The sequence below is a fragment of the Erythranthe guttata genome, chromosome 4 (genome assembly GCF_056151865.1).
Source record: "Erythranthe guttata isolate IM_541 chromosome 4, IM_541, whole genome shotgun sequence".
In the NCBI taxonomy this organism is placed as follows: Eukaryota; Viridiplantae; Streptophyta; class Magnoliopsida; order Lamiales; family Phrymaceae; genus Erythranthe; species Erythranthe guttata.
In genome coordinates, this window is record NC_142536.1 from 8,671,567 (window position 1) to 8,689,554 (window position 17,988).

The following is a 17,988-nucleotide window of genomic DNA, read 5'->3' on the forward strand; positions in this document are numbered from 1 at the left end:
CTTCAAACATTGCATATTTTGCCCAATAAATTATTCTAGTTTATCTCAAAAAAAAAAAAAAAAAAAAAGTAGGCCATAATAATCGTGTCATGAATACACCACTATTAATGATAATTATATATACAAGAGAATATCACATATAATAATATATAATCCATCATTACAAATTATAAATAAACATAAAAAAAACATAAAAAAAGTAATTACCAAAGGAAAGAAAGGTAAGGATAATAATAATAATAATAATAATAATAATAATAATAATAATAATAATAATAATAATAATAATAATAATAATAATAATAATAATAATAATAATAATAATAATAATAATAATAATAATAATAATAATAATAATAATAATAATGGTAATTATTCCGATCTCATCGTCAGTGAAACAGTGACGTTGAAGAATTTAGCATCTTCGTCGGAGATGCGTTGGGAAAGGATTTTGGCGTAGATTTGGAACAACGGGTCGATTACATGTTGACCGAAATGGTTAACGAGTAGGGGTTCGGCGACGGATCTCATGCATTGGGTCAGATAATCACCAGCGTCATTGTTATTGGGCTCAGGCCCACAGGAGGCCCATGGAATTTCTGAGGACTCGAGTCGGCTGATGGTGAAGGACCCTTCCTTTTCAACCTCTTTTTTCACTTCTTCAGCTGATGGTGTGTATTGGGGTATGTTGAATGACTCTAACTTTTCCTTTTCAACTACTCCCTGCAATATGCATAATTCATGTATACAATACAACCTTCGCATTGGCGAGTTCAAAAATTTATTATAAGATGAGCATAATTAGGACGAGAAAAAAATTAGGAATTTTTTGCATATGTTAAATTTTGAGTAGGCTAAATAATAATATTAGTATAATATAATGGAAGAATTAGGCTATGTTGTTACCATTTTCAAATTGTTTTCATTATTTTGCCAAAATAAGATTTTCTTTCTAAAATAATTTCAAACTTTTATTCAAAAGCAATTCAAATATTTCTCTCTAACAAACATGATTTGACTGAAATACAAAATAAAATCAATTTATATTTCAAATTATTCTTATAAAATATATTTTTCCAACATCTTTTAGACATGATTTTACTGGCTACAGTACAAATTATCCAAAATAAACAAACATCTTTATTTTATTTTTAATTTTTTCTTCTAAAACATCTTTCTCCAAAATAAAATGAAAACCGAAGCCCAAAAACTTACCAAACATAGCCTTAATAAATTGAGGTGGCTTGAGTCAACCCTAGCCATATATATATATATATATATATATATATATATATATATAATTATTAATATCAAACAAACCCTAGCTAGCTAGTCAAATTATATATAATACCTACCTCAGATACCATTTGCTGTAGTGAGAGGGCCAACAACTCCCAAATGTAGCAGCACTCCTTGCTAGAAGCATCTTCACTCTTCCTTCCCAAAATAGTTAACACCATTCTACCACCACTCACCACTTCCTCCGATCGACATCTCAGAAAAGTCGAAAAATCTATTCGAAATTGTTCATAGTATGCCTTTATCACCTGTGCTGGGCTTTTACTTGACATATATATGTTTTCATTGTTCATTTCCAGCCCTTCAGGGACCTGATCCATGATCATGCATATGATACATACAAATATATATATATATATATATATATATATATATATATATATATATATATATATATATATATATATATATATATATGTTCCCCTGAACTTAGGCTAAATAACGAAAAACACCATCAGCTATCCGTAATAATCAAAGTCCCCATCTGATTAACCGTTGATCGAGTATTTTATCCGTAATAGATTATACAATCTACTATACCTTTCTGTTAAAAAATAGGTGAGAAATAAAAGAAAATATCTGCAACTGTGTAAAGTCTATTCTCTCGAATTAAAAAAAAAACTATGAAAAGTCACATTGTAAGGGGTTGGTATAAGACGGGAACAAACCTCAGGGGTTTTTTTGTAATTACGAATAGGTGGGGGGCGTTTTTCATTATTTAGCCTAAGTTCAGGGGTTTTTTCATAATTTAACATATATATATATATATATATATATATATATATATATATATATATATATATATATATATATATATATATATATATATATATATAGTTAATTAGCTAGCTAGGTTATTTGAAGTACATATATGTAGGTACTAGCTAAGTACCAACGTACGTACCTTGGAGAGCCACATGAGGCTGTAAGAAGAATGGACAAAATGAAGAGTTTTTGCAGCAAAAAGTCTGCTGTAAAAAGAACCTGGAACCCCTGACACAAAACAGTACTGATTAGGACATCCCACTTCGTGCAGCACCGGTAATAACTCGGCCTCGAAACTCGGCAGTGATGACTGGAAAATAGAGTTGAAATCATTTCCCGGAAGGTCATTCAGTTGTATCTGAAACTCCGGCAACGAATGGCCGTGCTTCCGGCATATCTTCTCGACAGTCTTCACAATTTCCGTCGCCACAAACAAAGCGTTTGGACCAGACGAGCAGCCCAACTCTGCTACACATAGTTTACCACCATTAATGCTGGTGATGCTGCTGTTGTATAATTCAGTTATTGCTTCTTCTCTTATTGGTTTTGTCATGGATATCACCTTTCTCTGCATGCATTTTTATTCAACCTTCATAGTTATTACATTAATACTATTCTTGGAATATTACTTCAATATTGTCTATCTATATATATATGTTATAATCATATATCTGAGCTAATAATATACATTTGTACATAAATAATATATGACTTGTTACCACTTAGAATGATATTCATCAATAAATATGCAGCAAATTCAAGTAGTAGTGATGAAATATGTTGGGGGGCGAACAAAAAACCGCCCGACCCGAACCGATCCGCTCGAAACCAGCATGATTTAGTTTTTATTTTTCTATTGACAGTTTGATAAATGAGGGATCCGCCAATTACCCGCTAATTACCCGATCGTCACCCGCCAAACCCGATCCATGCAGTTTATACTTCTAAATAACTAGGTGAAGTTTGTTAATTTTTTAAATCGCCTAGGGTGACCGGGTCGGGTTTTCTTTTTTGGACAAACTAAACCCACCCCGCCCGTAGGTGTTTACCCTTATAATATGTAGCAAATATTGTACTAGTTTGTTATGTTAACTGATATAATTAGTTAATAAATGATTCAAATTTAATAAGATTAAATAGTACGTATTTGGTATAGTAAATACTAAATATTTATACCTGAACTAGAGAGTTGTTAGCATAACTAGTCTCTCTCAGACCTCCATTCATACGAAGTACTCCCACTAGTTCCATTGCAACTCAATCTCTCTCTCTCTCTCTCTCTCTCTCTCTCTCTCTCTCTCTCTCTCTCTCTCTCTCTCTCTCTCTCTCTCTCTCTCTCTCTCTCTCTCTCTCTCTCTCTCTCTCTCTCTCTCTCTCTAGCTATCTCTCTCTCTCTCTCTCTCTCTCTCTCTATCTCTCTCTCTCTCCTTTCTTTATATTTATATATATAATATAGTTGTGTGTTTAATTTGAATAAATGCAAGGACAGTATAGCCTATTTATAGAGGTTGTTCTCCACGAAAAGTTAAGGTGGCGTAGACCCAGTATGTTATAATTGCAGGCGGGGCCCCGAATTTATTTGAGATAATATTTATTATTAACGATGGGTTAAATGTTTACAGTGATTTTGTCCCCAGAACTTAGGGCTGTTTTGCATTATTTGTCCCGCAATAAAAAAAAAGTCAACTTTATTATTTGTAGCACCAAGTGTCGAATTTGTCTACTTCGAGCAAAGAAATGACCGGAATCCACAACACGTGCTTCACAGGTGATTTAAGCCGGGGTATTTTCTCCCCTTCTTTTGCTTTGTCAATTTCATCCATTTTCTCCCATTTTTTGTAAGCTAATTTTACTTGATGATTTTATTTAACCCGATCAATTTGTTTTGCATTAGAGCACGTACATTTGTCACTCTTGGTATTAATCTTGTTAGTGCAAAGTACTTATTTTGGCATAATGTTTTCAATTTCATTCATTAAAAAAGAAAAATGTTTTCAGTTTAGCCTTCAACCCACCTCTTTCATGTGTGGCAATTAAATGATAAACAACGAATGAAATCTATATTTGTTGATTAATGAGAAACTCTATATTATGTTGATAATCAAATAGCGATCATCCTCATTATCCCTCTAAATTTGTAATGGGATCGGAGGTGAGAAGAAAGAGTGAAATCGGAGGTGGTGAGACGAAAAAGAATATAAGAAGAAATATAGTGAGAATTAGGGCAAATTTAGCCGAGTTCTGTTGGGAAAATTGGTTAAAAATTGAGTCATGAACAATTTTTTTTATCAATGTTATTGTACGGTCTAATTAAGTATATAAATGAATTTTGGATTAGAACCAATTTTGTGGTGAATGAAAAATTACTAGTCCAAATATAAGGAAAGTGGGATTTTGAGTTATCCCACATTGGAAAAGTAGAGAAGTACTGAGCTGTATATATATCAAAAACATTAGGTCATGGGCTTTTAACCCATTGGGCCCTTATTACTCGAAGCCCATCTCGATTGGTCTGACTGGTCTGAATTGGTGCGGCCGAACCAATGCAAACCATTCGGCTCAACTCGAAATGGTGCAACCACTCCCAATTGGCTCAACTCGAAATGGTGCAACCATTCAAACAAAAGGTACATTTGAAATGGTGCAACCATTCAAACAAAGGTACCTTTTTGCTCCAAAGGACACTACTTTTCGAACCTTATAAATAGACCCTAACTTTCCCACAATTCCTCACTTCAATCCAAAAAATAAGCCTACTGCATATTAAGCCTACCCTTCACAGATTCTCTCGAAAAGTTCTACACAAAGTACAGTTCGTCGTACTTGGGATTTGGAGTGCTCCTATTCCAAGCCTTGCCGTTGTATCTTGGGAGACGATTTCCATTTAATCCGTTAGCACCGTTGTGGGGGAATTTCGTCTTAATTAAGGACAGAGTCAACTCGCCTCGGCAAATTTACGTTCATTGCAGATAATCTTTTTGTATTTTCACTAATTAATTTGTTCAACCAATTTACTAAATTCACTACCCGTTTTATGTATCGGGAACAACAATCTTAAGACGTAATCTTCGTGATTTAGTAAATTGTGTTTTCTGCACACGTTGGTAAACGAGATGGAGAAAAAAATAGAAAGTTCATTTTCGGACAGAACATGAAGTCCACATTCCTGCCCATTTTCGAAGGTGTTAAAGTCTGCATATGGCAAATTAACATTTCACAAAAGTTGTAGATAATCAAGTTAGCTTTCCAGAACATGTTGGATCGTCACAATCGGAGATCGTACGAAGAAGTTATGATGAAAACACAAAAGGGTGGCAGAACTGCCGATGCACCTTTTCATGAAAAAATACAACCGTTCGTGACCAATGCAACTCGTCGCATATTAACGCCTCACCAATGTCCAATGCACGAAATTTTGGTGAAAGAAGACTGAATCGAAGATCAATAATGAGGTTTTATATTATTTCGATTCATGAATATTATTTAATATTTTTTTTCTGGTTCCATTGTAGGTGCAAATTTACAGCACACCTATTCCGACTTCAAGGCTTATTTTGATCATGATCCATTCCGAATCTCAGAAAACGTAAAAGATAAAAGTTGTAGAAAATTTTGTTGGCTATTCGGATCATATTGAATCAACAAAATCGGACTTCAGACGGTAGAGATATGATTAAATCATTCAGCACTGCCATAATATTGCCACGATTTGGTGCTACCCACAAAGTTTGAATTGACGAACATATAATTTATCGGGTACGTTTTTTAAGATATCTATTTGTGCAATAAATTGATAATGATATATGATATATTGGTGTATTATTGCATGATAGTTTAATTTTAATATGAGAAAGAATGGTAAACTATATACAATAAACTATATACAATATATTTGCTTAATGAATATTCATTATGTTTGTGTATCTACATTAATGATAGAAATATTTTTATCCTGAATGCAATAAAGTGATATGGTATGTGTTAATTATTTGAATAAGTTTATCATAAACCGCATAACGTTTCTCATGAAAATGCAATATTTATTTTCATAAATTGCATATAGTTTAGATACGGGATTAACTTTCTCCCAATTTTCATTTGATGTGGAACCGTCCAATTGATTAATTTTCGAATATGTTATATGAAATTTGTGAGTACGTGATCTTGTGATTGTCTATGAACGATTAGACTTGTCTCGTATATTAAGTATAAGTTACTTAGTAAAGAGGAATATTTCTATACATATTATTATTTGTGTAAGCCATACTAATTCCTTAGAATTGTGCTATTGCATGGACATGCATTGATTATGTGCGATAGAATTTATATCAATTTATTATGTTGGACATGAATTAATTTATGCCATGGAATATAAACTTGATGTTGTTATGTATTCATGTGTATGTTGATAAAGTATGCTTGATCTATTGTTTCTTTCTATAATCAACTAGTATGAACGTCGTGCTCACATATTATGTTTATTATAATATTGATGTACATATGTTTTATATATATGAATCATACTACGGTTTAATTAAAAGCATGATTTGAAATTAATTAAAATAGAAAGAAAGAGAAGCTCAATTCATGAGAGCACATGAGTAGTTCTTGTCTCAAGAACATAAAAGAAGATCGAGTCGTTGGGTTCGATTTGATTTGATATCACATTTGCAATATAATGATCTACAATGTGAATGGATGAGATCGGATTTTGATTGTTCAAAGATCCGAAATAGTTGTTAACAACAATGGATGTTTTGTTGAAATAAAATTCGAGCAGTTTAATTAAGAGCTCGTTTTGTAGAATTAAATCGTTGGATTTGACTGAATTTTGAACAGCATGTTTAGGACATGCAATCCTAAATTATGAATGATTAAGATTAGAATTTATATATTCTAACTTTAATGTTGAATAGTGGAGATCAACCACCATTTGAAGAGATTAATATTCTCTTGTTTATTGACAAGATTTAAGTATCTTGACGAATTTTCTCTTTTGAGGAAAAGGAAGAAATCTTACTATCTCATTTGTTGACAAAATTAAGTACCTTGAGAAGATTTCTCTTTTTGTGATTTCTTGAAATACAATTTCTTTTGTAATTAAATCATATTGGTGATCCAATATATTTCTCTAACTAAAGAAGAAATGTATTTTGTTACATTGTGTATCCTTATTGATAAATAAAAATAAGGATTTCAAAGCATTTAAATGCTATCTGAATGAAAGTTGGAAAATGCAACTTTGACAAATGAATTAAAAAATGAGTATTGAAACTCTTGAAAATTTTATGGATATCATAATGATAAATTCTAGAATACATACTCTAGAATTTGTGGGGAAAATTAGAAATGTGGGGGTCTTTAGGCCCTAACCAGTAATCACATTAATATTTAGAAATGTGGGGGTGTAAGGCCTAGTATAATTAAGGGGATAAATAATGATTGTGCACAAGATAGTCACTCTTGATGCAAATTGATTATATTGTGTTTTCTTGTAAAATAAGAAAATAAATAAGTTCGTAATAAAAGAACTTATAAATGTGTAAGTGGTAAATCATCAAAGTGATGAACAACCAAGTTAACATATGTGTGAGTGGCAAATCATCAAAGTGATGAACAACCAAGTTAATATATGTGTGAGTGGTAAATCATCAAAGTGATGAACAATCAAGATACAACAAGATGGCAAAGAAAATCAATACGTTTGATTTTGATTGATTTTATTAACTTATGAGTGATAAAATGAACGATGGACAATTGTCTTCTTTCAAGTATTAAACCATTAAGGTTTAGATGGACTATTCAAAAGAAGAATTAAAATGTTGGTCCAATTAAGCTGAATTAAATAGCTATGGAAAATCTTGATTATTTATAACAAGATATTGAAACTCGTTAAGTGATTCTAAAGTAATATTTGACAAAATTGTGTTATCAAATAGTTCTCGTAATAACGAGTGTGACCAGTGTGTTTATATTAAAAGCACATGGAAGTGTATGTCCATAGACGACATTATAATCATGAGATAATGATCATGATATTATTTTGAACGTTGAGAAAATATTGAAAATAAAAATAAAATTATGTTTGATGTCAAAAGACGAGGGTTTAGACGATGTAATCTTATAGATTAAAGTCACTAAAACAAAGATAGTCTTATTGAAAGTCTCATGTTGAGACACCACTAGAAAATTGATCTAGTTGTCTAAAAAACCAAGTGTTTACCTTGCCAAAAATAATGATGAACAATGGTTCAAGTACAAATATTTTTGGATAGTTTGGCAGCATAATGAATTGCAAACTAGTAAATATGTAATTCCAAAATAAATAATCATTCAATGATATTATAAGGGTTCTTAGGTAATCTAAGTATCGCCTTTAAATAGATTACATTAAAGAAAATATTTTATTGTATTAGGAAAGTACATTGGATATTTGAGTCCACTAAGATTATGTATCTTGGAAATCCTCAAACAAAATTGAATAGCTCGATTCATGGACGAATTCGAATGTATAACTTGAGATAAGGTTAGAAAAGAAGTTGAATAAATTTCATAAAATTATTGGAGGATGTTCCGTGTTGGACTTAGTCGGTGTCTACAATTATGAATAAATTGTGATAACCAATCGGTTACGTTAAGGGCACAAACGACATGTATAATGGCAAGTATCGATACACTCTTACACATAAGACCATTAGGCAATTGATCTCAAAAGAAATAATATTGATTATGAAAATCAATGGTTAATAGCGGATCCGCGACTAAAAGTCAACTAAAGAGATCAAACATATTGCCTATCTAGGGGAATGGGATTAAAACCCATAAATTAAGGACAATCTTGGTGGTAACCCAACCATGCTGACTGGAGATCCCAAGAACTGGTTCAAAAGGGACAACTAAGCTAAGAAAGTTCAATCGAGCACTAAGGAACTCATTCCTAACTCATTCCCGCGTAAGATAATAGTGCTACCTGCAGAAAGGGTAAAGGATAAGCAAACGCTTTTAATGATTCCAAAACCTTATAATAAAAGGTGAGGTATTGGCAGGATACCTTTAATAGGAGATCACCTATGTAAGTGTATGAAGTGAGGGCCGCTTCAAAGGAATTGACAAACACTTATGAATCCAAGATGTGTGTCCATGGCCAAAACGGACACAATCATGAGAACTAAGGAAATGTGAGAATAGTATTGTGTGGGTTGCATTGTCTTGGTTTACACGAACGGCTGACAGTTCAAGACATCGCGTTCACTACTCAGCCTAGTAAATCCGATGTAACTCCACTACGGAAGGTTCAAAGCTATATGCTACCTATCCCGATGCAATACTATTCGTGGGAACTCTAGAGAGAATCGACGCCCTCGTTTTCATTCATGTGGGGGATTGTTGGGAAAATTGGTTAAAAATTGAGTCATGAACAATTTTTTTTTTCAATGTTATTGTACGGTCTAATTAAGTATATAAATGAATTTTGGATTAGAACCAATTTTGTGGTGAATGAAAAATTACTAGTCCAAATATAAGGAAAGTGGGATTTTGAGTTATCCCACATTGGAAAAGTAGAGAAGTACTGAGCTGTATATATATCAAAAACATCAGGTCATGGGCTTTTAACCCATTGGGCCCTTATTACTCGAAGCCCATCTCGATTGGTCTGACTGGTCTGAATTGGTGCGGCCGAACCAATGCAAACCATTCGGCTCAACTCGAAATGGTGCAACCACTCCCAATTGGCTCAACTCGAAATGGTGCAACCATTCAAACAAAAGGTACCTTTGAAATGGTGCAACCATTCAAACAAAGGTACCTTTTTGCTCCAAAGGACACTACTTTTCGAACCTTATAAATAGACCCTAACTTTCCCACAATTCCTCACTTCAATCCAAAAAATAAGCCTACTGCATATTAAGCCTACCCTTCACAGATTCTCTCGAAAAGTTCTACACAAAGTACAGTTCGTCGTACTTGGGATTTGGAGTGCTCCTATTCCAAGCCTTGCCGTTGTATCTTGGGAGACGATTTCCATTTAATCCGTTAGCACCGTTGCGGGGGAATTTCGTCTTAAGGACAGAGTCAACTCGCCTCGGCAAATTTACGTTCATTGCAGATAATCTTTTTGTATTTTCACTAATTAATTTGTTCAACCAATTTACTAAATTCACTACCCGTTTTATGTATCGGGAACAACAAGTTCTAAAAAGGCGAGAGAATGGAGGGAACAGAAAAAGCAAACCAGGAGAAAATGAGTGTAGAAGGAAATGACCAATCATGTGGTAAGCACGTGTTTTGGATTCCGGTCATGTTTTGCCAAAAATGGACAAATTCGACAACGGTGCTACAAATTATGAAATTGAGGTATGTCTGTGCAACTTCGTTTTGTTTGTGGGTCAAAGTGCAAAAAAACCCGAAGTTCGGGAGCAAAATACTCTTGAACAGTAATTATTTTTAAGGGTATCTAAAAGATAAAATAGTCCATTACACGTAAATATTATATTTTGTAAGTTTTAATTCAAATTTGAGGATTATTAGTGAGAAATCCCATACTTTTAAGGGGCTATTAGTGACAACCCCCTCTAACATTATTTTAATGAGGATGGATCCAAACCCTTTTCATTTATTAGTGAGAGAACCATCATTTTTTTCTTATTCTCAAATTTACCCTCCCACTATTCACTACCCATTATCCACTAGTTTGATGTATTTTTTATTTTTATATTTTAATTTTGATTTTTTATTTTATTTATTTCTTCTTTAAAAAATAATAATTTTGTTAATTTTTTTTAATCTTTTTAATATTTTTCTTTAAATATTCATTTTCTATATTATTTTAGTTTTCAGTTAAAACAACTATATGTCAATAAAACAACTATTATTAAAAACAATTGTTATTAAAGCACTTGGTATTAAAACAATGATACATCAGTTTCACAATTTATTAAATTAATTATATATTATATTATTTTCATTGTAAGATTAATTAATTATTTAATCAAAAACATCTACAACAACTATTTATTAAATTCAAACCAACTAAAAAGTAATGAAAACAACAATATTGTTATGCGAAAAAAACTATATTGCTATACGAAAACTACTATATTAAATCAACTACAAATTATTGAAATTACCAAAAACAAAAGCAAAAACCACACCAAAATTCCAACAAAATCGACTCTTATTGAAACTAACTATAACGGTAACAAAAACAACTATATCGTTTTGAGAAACACGAACACAATTTCAACAAACGAGCCTCCTAAACAATATCTCCTCCTCGAGGTCAATCTATTTCATTAGAGTGATGGTGGAAGCAGTCTTCCGACGAGGATTGCCGGAATGCTTCAAAAAACTGAAGAACAAAACAAAAAGAAAAAAAATACCAGCAGATCTGCTCATCCCTCGGAAAGGAAGGGGGGAGAACGGAAAGGCCGCTGCCCATCCTAGATTTGGCGGCGTCGCCTTGTCGTTGTCGAGATATATATGGTGCCGGCTTCGTCCTCTCCTTGCCCCCGCCTTCGCCGCCGCCAGATTCCCAATTCGAGAAAGAAGAGGAGGGGGTCTTCCTCGTCGTTGTTGAAATGTAGCGCCGCCTTCGTCGCCTTCACCGCCGCCGCCATCGCAGCTGATACCACTGAATTTCAGTTCCAGAAAAGAAGAGAAAATGTGATGGGAATTACAAGATGACAGTTTGTTACGGACAATGTGACTAGGGTTTGTAAATATAAGATTTGGTAAATAGGGATAATATAGGTATAACACTTAATAATTGTATTAATATTAATTTAATTAAATAATTAAGGGGTTCTCACTAATAATGAAAAGGAGGTTATATCCACCGTGATATCAGTAAATGAATTGGGGGGTTTTCACTAATTATCTCTACTTTTAATTATATTAAGATGGATCAATCATATTTTAGTTTATTAGTGAAACCCCCCTTACGTATTAATTCAAAGGGTAAATAGCATTAAGCCACCTAAACATTTTAAATTTTTGCGGATCACCACCTGAACAAATTTGCTTTTTTGCAGGAGTTCACCTGCACTTAATTAATTGTGCCACTTTGCCATTTTTTGCCCGTTTTCAGGTCAAAATGACCGGTTCTGAACCCGCACACGTTGCACATACGAAATCCAAGGTATTGTTACTTTTTCCATTTAAAAACCCTAATTGCTTCAATTTTCCATTTATTAGGGTTTCTGAAATGGAAAAGACAACAATACCCTTGGATTTCGCATGTGCAACGTTCGCGGGTTCAGAACCAGTCATTTTGACCTGAAACCGCGCAAAAAATGGCAAAGTGGCACAATTAATTGAGTATAGGTGAACTCGTGCAAAAAAAGATTGTTCAGGTAGTGATCCGCAAAAACGTAAAATGTAAAATGTTTAGGTGGTTTAATGTTATTTACCATTTATTCTACTATATATCAAAGTTCAAAGAGAGAAAGAGTAGGTGAAAAACACACCAGAATTTGCTCTTATGTTTTTTTGTAAGCTCGTTAGATTTACTTTGAGTGAGGAAAACACGAGAGCAGTCAAATGTGTGAGGTGGGGGGTTTTGGGTGTGAGCACTACAAGAAAAAGGTGTTTTAACAACTCTTGATGTGTGTTGTGAAAGGGTTAAGACAAAACGCAACCGAACGTTGTTGACCAACATGTTGTTAAATCCTCGGCACATTTGACAACGTACATACGCTGTAAAACAAGTAAATGTCCGTTGTATAAAATCGACAACAATGTATCATGCATTTTGTCATAGGTAATTAACAACATGCACATGCGGGTAGTTATAAGCTTTATGACAACAAGTCAAAGCGTGTTGTCATACACAACAACATTTAAATGCATCATGTCGAAAGATATATAACGATGCACATCACATATTGTTATAGTGTGATTACAAATATTTTATTAATTCATTAATAATATGCTATTCATGTTGTTGTGCAAATTGTATTTATTTTCGGCCTGCTGAACAATAATGCTATTTGTTCACAAATTTCACCATCCATTTACATTTCAAAATCAATTATTTTCCCTTAAAAAAAATCGAAATGTCAAATAAAGAAAGTAATTCAACACTAAATCGTCAAATTCACAATACCATACATGGTCTAATTGAATAAAAGTCAATCTACTCAAAGTACAATACGATAGATAAGACTAAAATAATTAATTATTTACATTTAATTACTTGTAGCAGTCTTATAATAACATAGTGTAAACTCACATTCTATTCAAGTTAAAGTTCATTTAATCTTCGATTTCCCTTGTCTTCAGTTTCTTTCGCAACAATGGAGATATTCCAAATCTGTCTAACACCAATGACAAAAAAGGATAGCAATTAAAATGAAATAATATGTGTATGTACCAAAATAACACCTCTTAAAAGTTAAGTTGTCAATGAATAATACCTTCACTTATCATTGTGACAAAACTTCTTGGCCACCCAATTGTACTCAATAAAACATGCAAACAAGAAAGTTTAAATATATTTAAAATGACATGAAATGAGATCACTTTCATACTCACTATATATATATATATATATATATATATATTATTTTACATTATAAACTTGTCCATACCTTCTTATCGAACCATTCATTGAAGTAATCTATGTGTTTCTTCTCCAACAATGTTTCATTTCGTTCCAGACGAGCATCTGCTCTTTTAAGTTCCTCCTTATGTATACTAATATACAATGTATTGTGTTATGTATTTTTCTACAGGAGTTTGAAATATAAAAAATACATTAAAATAAAACATACCTTATATACGGTTAGACATCTTCTACGTTGAATAACACATATCTATGAGCAACTTGTAGAAGTTCAAATGAAAGATCAATTGGATGCCCTTTTGAAATAGGACGTCCTTCTAACAACAAACTACTCTCGAATTCTTCATTGCGAGCATTTCTAGAGCCAATATCATCAGCTTTTTTTATATATTTGCTGCATAACAACGCACACTCTTCAACAATGTATCGCTCAGCTATACACCCCTCGGGCCGTGCACGACTTTTAACATACCCTTTTATCACTTTCATATACCTAAGAAAATAAAAGATAAAGGTCAAACTATTTTTTCAATATTTATAATCAATTGTTATGACATCAATTGGCATATATAACATAAGTTACCTTTCAAATGGGTACATCCATCGATATTGTACGGGACCACATAATCTAGCTTCTCTTCCCAAGTCAATGGTTAAATGAATCATAATGTCAAAGAATGAAGGAGGAAAGAACCTCTCTAACATGCATAAAGTCTCAACGATTTCTTCTTCAAGTTTTTCCAATTTGTTTCTATCCACGACTTTCTGACATAATTCATTAAAGAAGACACACAACCTAAAAACTGCAGTTCTTGGTGCCTTAGGTAAAAGGTCCTTTAATGCCACCACTGACAATTGTTGCATAAGAACATGACAGTCATGAGACTTAAGACCAATCAATTTGCAATCTGCCAAAGAGACACAATTTGCAATATTTGAACCATAACCATCGGGTAACTTCAGATTGTAAAGTCGTCGGCAAAAAAATTGTTTCTCTGTCTTGGATAATGTGTGAGGTGTTGTGGGTAGGTATAATCTATTTCCTCTCTTCTGAGGATGCAAGTCACGTCTAATTTGCATTTCTTCCAAGTCTTTGCGAGACTTGAGTCCATCTTTTGTTTTTCCCTTCTGGTTCAAAAGTGTACCAAAAATGCTCTCGTAAACATTTTTTTCAACGTGAATGACATCTACGTTATGGCGCACCAACAGACACTACAATAAAACAAATGTAAAAAAAAATTGACTGTCATTGAACTTTATAAACTATATATGATAACATAAAAGAAAATAAATTAAGAATATAAGCATAAAAGATAGCTCTATCTTACCTTCCAATACGGTAGTTCGAAAAAGATGGATTTTTTCTTCCATAAGGAATCTTGTATTGAGTTTGTATCTGCATGTTTTCTTTTTTTCTGTTTTTCCTTATCCATTTTTTCCCAATTATTCGTAACCCCACCTATTTCACGATAAATTTCTTCACATGTAGATATCTTAGGCCGTCTCTTAATTTCATTATGCCCGCTGAACCAACCTTTTTTGAAGCGCAGTCGGTGATTTGGAGCAAGAAATCGTCTATGTCCCATATAGGCAAACTTGCGACTATGTGATAACCAATCTGAACATGTATCTTGACGACAAACAGGACACGCAAATTTTCCTTTGGTAGGCCACCCATATAGGTTTCCGTAAGTTGGGAAGTCATTGATGGTCCACATTAAAATACATTTTAAGTTGAAACTCATCTGGCTAAATGCATCAAATACCTCTATCCCATCTTTCCACAATAGTTTCATATCATCTATAAGCGGAGCCAAGTAAATATCAATATCATTGCTCGGTTGTCTAGGACCTGGAATCAACAAAGTTAACATTAAACTTTCCTTGGACATGCATAACCACGGTGGCAAGTTATATGAAGCTAAAATCACAGGCCAACAACTGTACGAAGAGCGATCTTGGAAAGGATTAAAGCCGTCGGTTGAAAGCCCAAATCTCATGTTATGAGGGTCCGAAGCGAATGATGGCCACCTCCTATTTATCGAATCCCATGCCAATGAATCAACAGGATGTCTTAATTTTCCATCTATACTCTTATTAGTTGAGTGCCATCTTACTTGTTCTGCTATCTCACCTATAGCAAACATTCTTCTCAATCTTGGTATAATTGGAAAATAACGCAGCACTTTTGTGGGAACTCCATTTTTAATTCCAGTTTCATTCTTGCTAACTTTCCATCTCGACGCACCACATTTAGGACATTTGGTTGCGTGCTCAAGATCATTTCTAAATAGACAACAATCATTCGCGCATGCATGTATCTTCTCATAGCGAAGTTCTAATGTCTTGAATATTTTCTTTGTCAAATAAAATGATTCAGGAAGTGTATTATCATCAGGCAACATATCACGGATCATTTGCATCATGCTATCAAAAGCACTATCAGTTATGCTAAATGATGCTTTGAACTTAAACATAGTTATGATCCACTACAAGAAAAATGGTTTTTAACAACTTACATTTAAAAACTTGCAGCCAAGGAAAGTTGTTATATTATATATTTAATAACATGCGTTTAATGAATGTTGTTGTTAGTACTGAAAAAATATATTTAACAACAATCGCATTTTGCACCTTGTTAAAGTAGTTTATCCTATTACTATTAATTATTTTTTTTGTTTCTTTTTAATATCCCCTAATTTTCTTTAATTTTCCCTTTTTTTCTCTATTATTTCTTTTCTTCTTGCCCTGTTCCTCTTTCCATCTCCTCGCGCTAGACAGAAAACCTAAAACTCTCGCTACGACGATTCCCTCTCATCGTGACGGTTCTCTACCTCCTCGTTCCTAAAAGGCCAAATATCACCAAAACAAAATTCATTGAACTCTAGATTTGAAGAAATTTTGGCTGCAATACCAGGAAATCTCTGTCAAGGAATCATAAATAACGTGGTACCATTCTCGCTTCCTGCTCACTTGCCCATCTATTTTGAATCAGGTACAATTATTCACTTCTTGATCAATTTAATTTTACAGTGATGTTTTGGCGGAATACTTTTGTTCTTCTGATTCTTCAATTTTCAGATTATATGTGTAAAGGTCCAAGTTTTAATTTGGTGGAGTATCCTGCTGTTAATGCTACAATTTTGAGTGGTTATTCCACTAAATGTAGTGAGTTAATTTTCAAATTTACATATTTTCTAACAATTTTGTGTCTGATGCCATTAGATGTAATCAATTGGTAGTGAATAATCCATGTTGCAAACAATCTGAACAAATATTTTTCTTTCCGTGTTTTGTGGGTACTCTTTTGATAGAGAGGTGTCTAAAATTTAGGTTTGAGCTAAGGGTGTGCAGAGTACTGTGAATGGGTTGTATTCGTTTTAAGATATTCGAAATAAGTTTGTTGGAACATAAATAATTTGCTAAACTAAATATATGCCCTTGCTTTATTTGTTATTTTCTTGTGAATTTATGTAATTGGATATATTTTTGACCAGAAAGAGCAGGATGAATTGACCAATACTCTTCCAATATCAGTGGTAATTCTTGTGGTTGGCCAAAGGCAAAAGAAATCGATCAAACGAGTGAAACCGATATATGAGTGATTCGATTAACCTAGAATTGTCGGTAAACTGTGTTTGTGCTAGGCTGTTGGTGTCATCGCCGCCGGTGAATTATGGACGAGAGACAAAGACACAAAAATTAAATTATATTAAGAAAGCTCTAATAGCTTCTCTGATTGGTTCACCTCCTATACAAGTCAAGTTACTGTTTAATTTTTCATGTACTTGTAGTTAGTTGTTTTCGTTTTGTTTCCTCTGTAATTTTTATTCCGAAACTTTAATATAATAAAATAATCAATCAGAAGAAATAAGAAAAATTTTATATGATGAAAAAAAAAGATTCCCGAAGAATTGCCTATGACACAGCGACTGATTAACTCTATGTTGGCTGGATCACCTAGAGCTATAATAGTAGTTAATTATGTTACCCTAATAAATAATCATTCAGTCAATCCTCACTCCAAAACAAGAATAAAAAACAATATCCCAAATGCAAATATTTTCCCACTAAAAAAAATAATTATTCCGTTATATGTATACGGAGAAATTAAATGTGCTGCACCCTGCAAGAGTGTACAATGGCAGTTAGCCGTGGGGCATAACACCGCACTCTCCCTTGTCCCATCAGTCCTCTCAATTTCCCACTTTGTGTTTGTTCTAGAATTTCTGACTACTTGTAGTTTACTTTGGGCAATAGTATTTCGCCCTTTTTGGGTGCAGAAAAAAGGCCAATCGTTTGTGCGTTCGCAAGGATAATGAGAAGAAATGAAAGGAAGAAGAAGATGATAGACGTGTTAT

The 17,988-nt window shown here is 33.2% G+C and overlaps 1 protein-coding gene, 1 long non-coding RNA gene and 1 pseudogene across 2 annotated transcripts; 1 reads left to right on the forward strand and 2 right to left on the reverse strand.

Moving 5' to 3' along the window:
- Nucleotides 1–273: 273 nt before the first annotated feature.
- Nucleotides 274–3,486, reverse strand: LOC105972813 (S-adenosyl-methionine 4-1-methyl-2-pyrrolidinyl-3-oxobutanic acid methyltransferase). Its single transcript, XM_012997794.2, has 4 exons — nt 3,241–3,486; nt 2,204–2,632; nt 1,356–1,610; nt 274–723 (listed from the first exon to the last, which is right to left on the reverse strand). Exons 1-4 carry the CDS (start codon nt 3,313–3,315, stop codon nt 373–375), a joined length of 1,110 nt encoding a protein of 369 aa, XP_012853248.1. The 5' UTR covers nt 3,316–3,486; the 3' UTR covers nt 274–372.
- A 9,820-nt stretch (nt 3,487–13,306) lies between these two features.
- LOC105972765 (uncharacterized) lies at nt 13,307–16,047 on the reverse strand (annotated as a pseudogene).
- A 340-nt stretch (nt 16,048–16,387) lies between these two features.
- Nucleotides 16,388–17,403, forward strand: LOC148771068 (uncharacterized). Its single transcript, XR_016031022.1, has 2 exons — nt 16,388–16,622; nt 17,125–17,403. It is a non-coding gene; the product is annotated as an uncharacterized LOC148771068 (long non-coding RNA).
- Nucleotides 17,404–17,988: the final 585 nt, after the last annotated feature.

Coding starts and splice junctions, on each gene's coding strand:
- LOC105972813 (XM_012997794.2), bottom strand. CDS start 3,315: ATGGAACTAGTGGGAGTACTTCGTATGAATGGAGGTCTGAGAGAGACT. Junction 2,633..3,240: donor CTAACAACTCTCTAGTTCAG/GTATAAATATTT, acceptor AAATGCATGCAG/AGAAAGGTGATATCCATGAC. Junction 1,611..2,203: donor GCCTCATGTGGCTCTCCAAG/GTACGTACGTTG, acceptor ATCATGGATCAG/GTCCCTGAAGGGCTGGAAAT.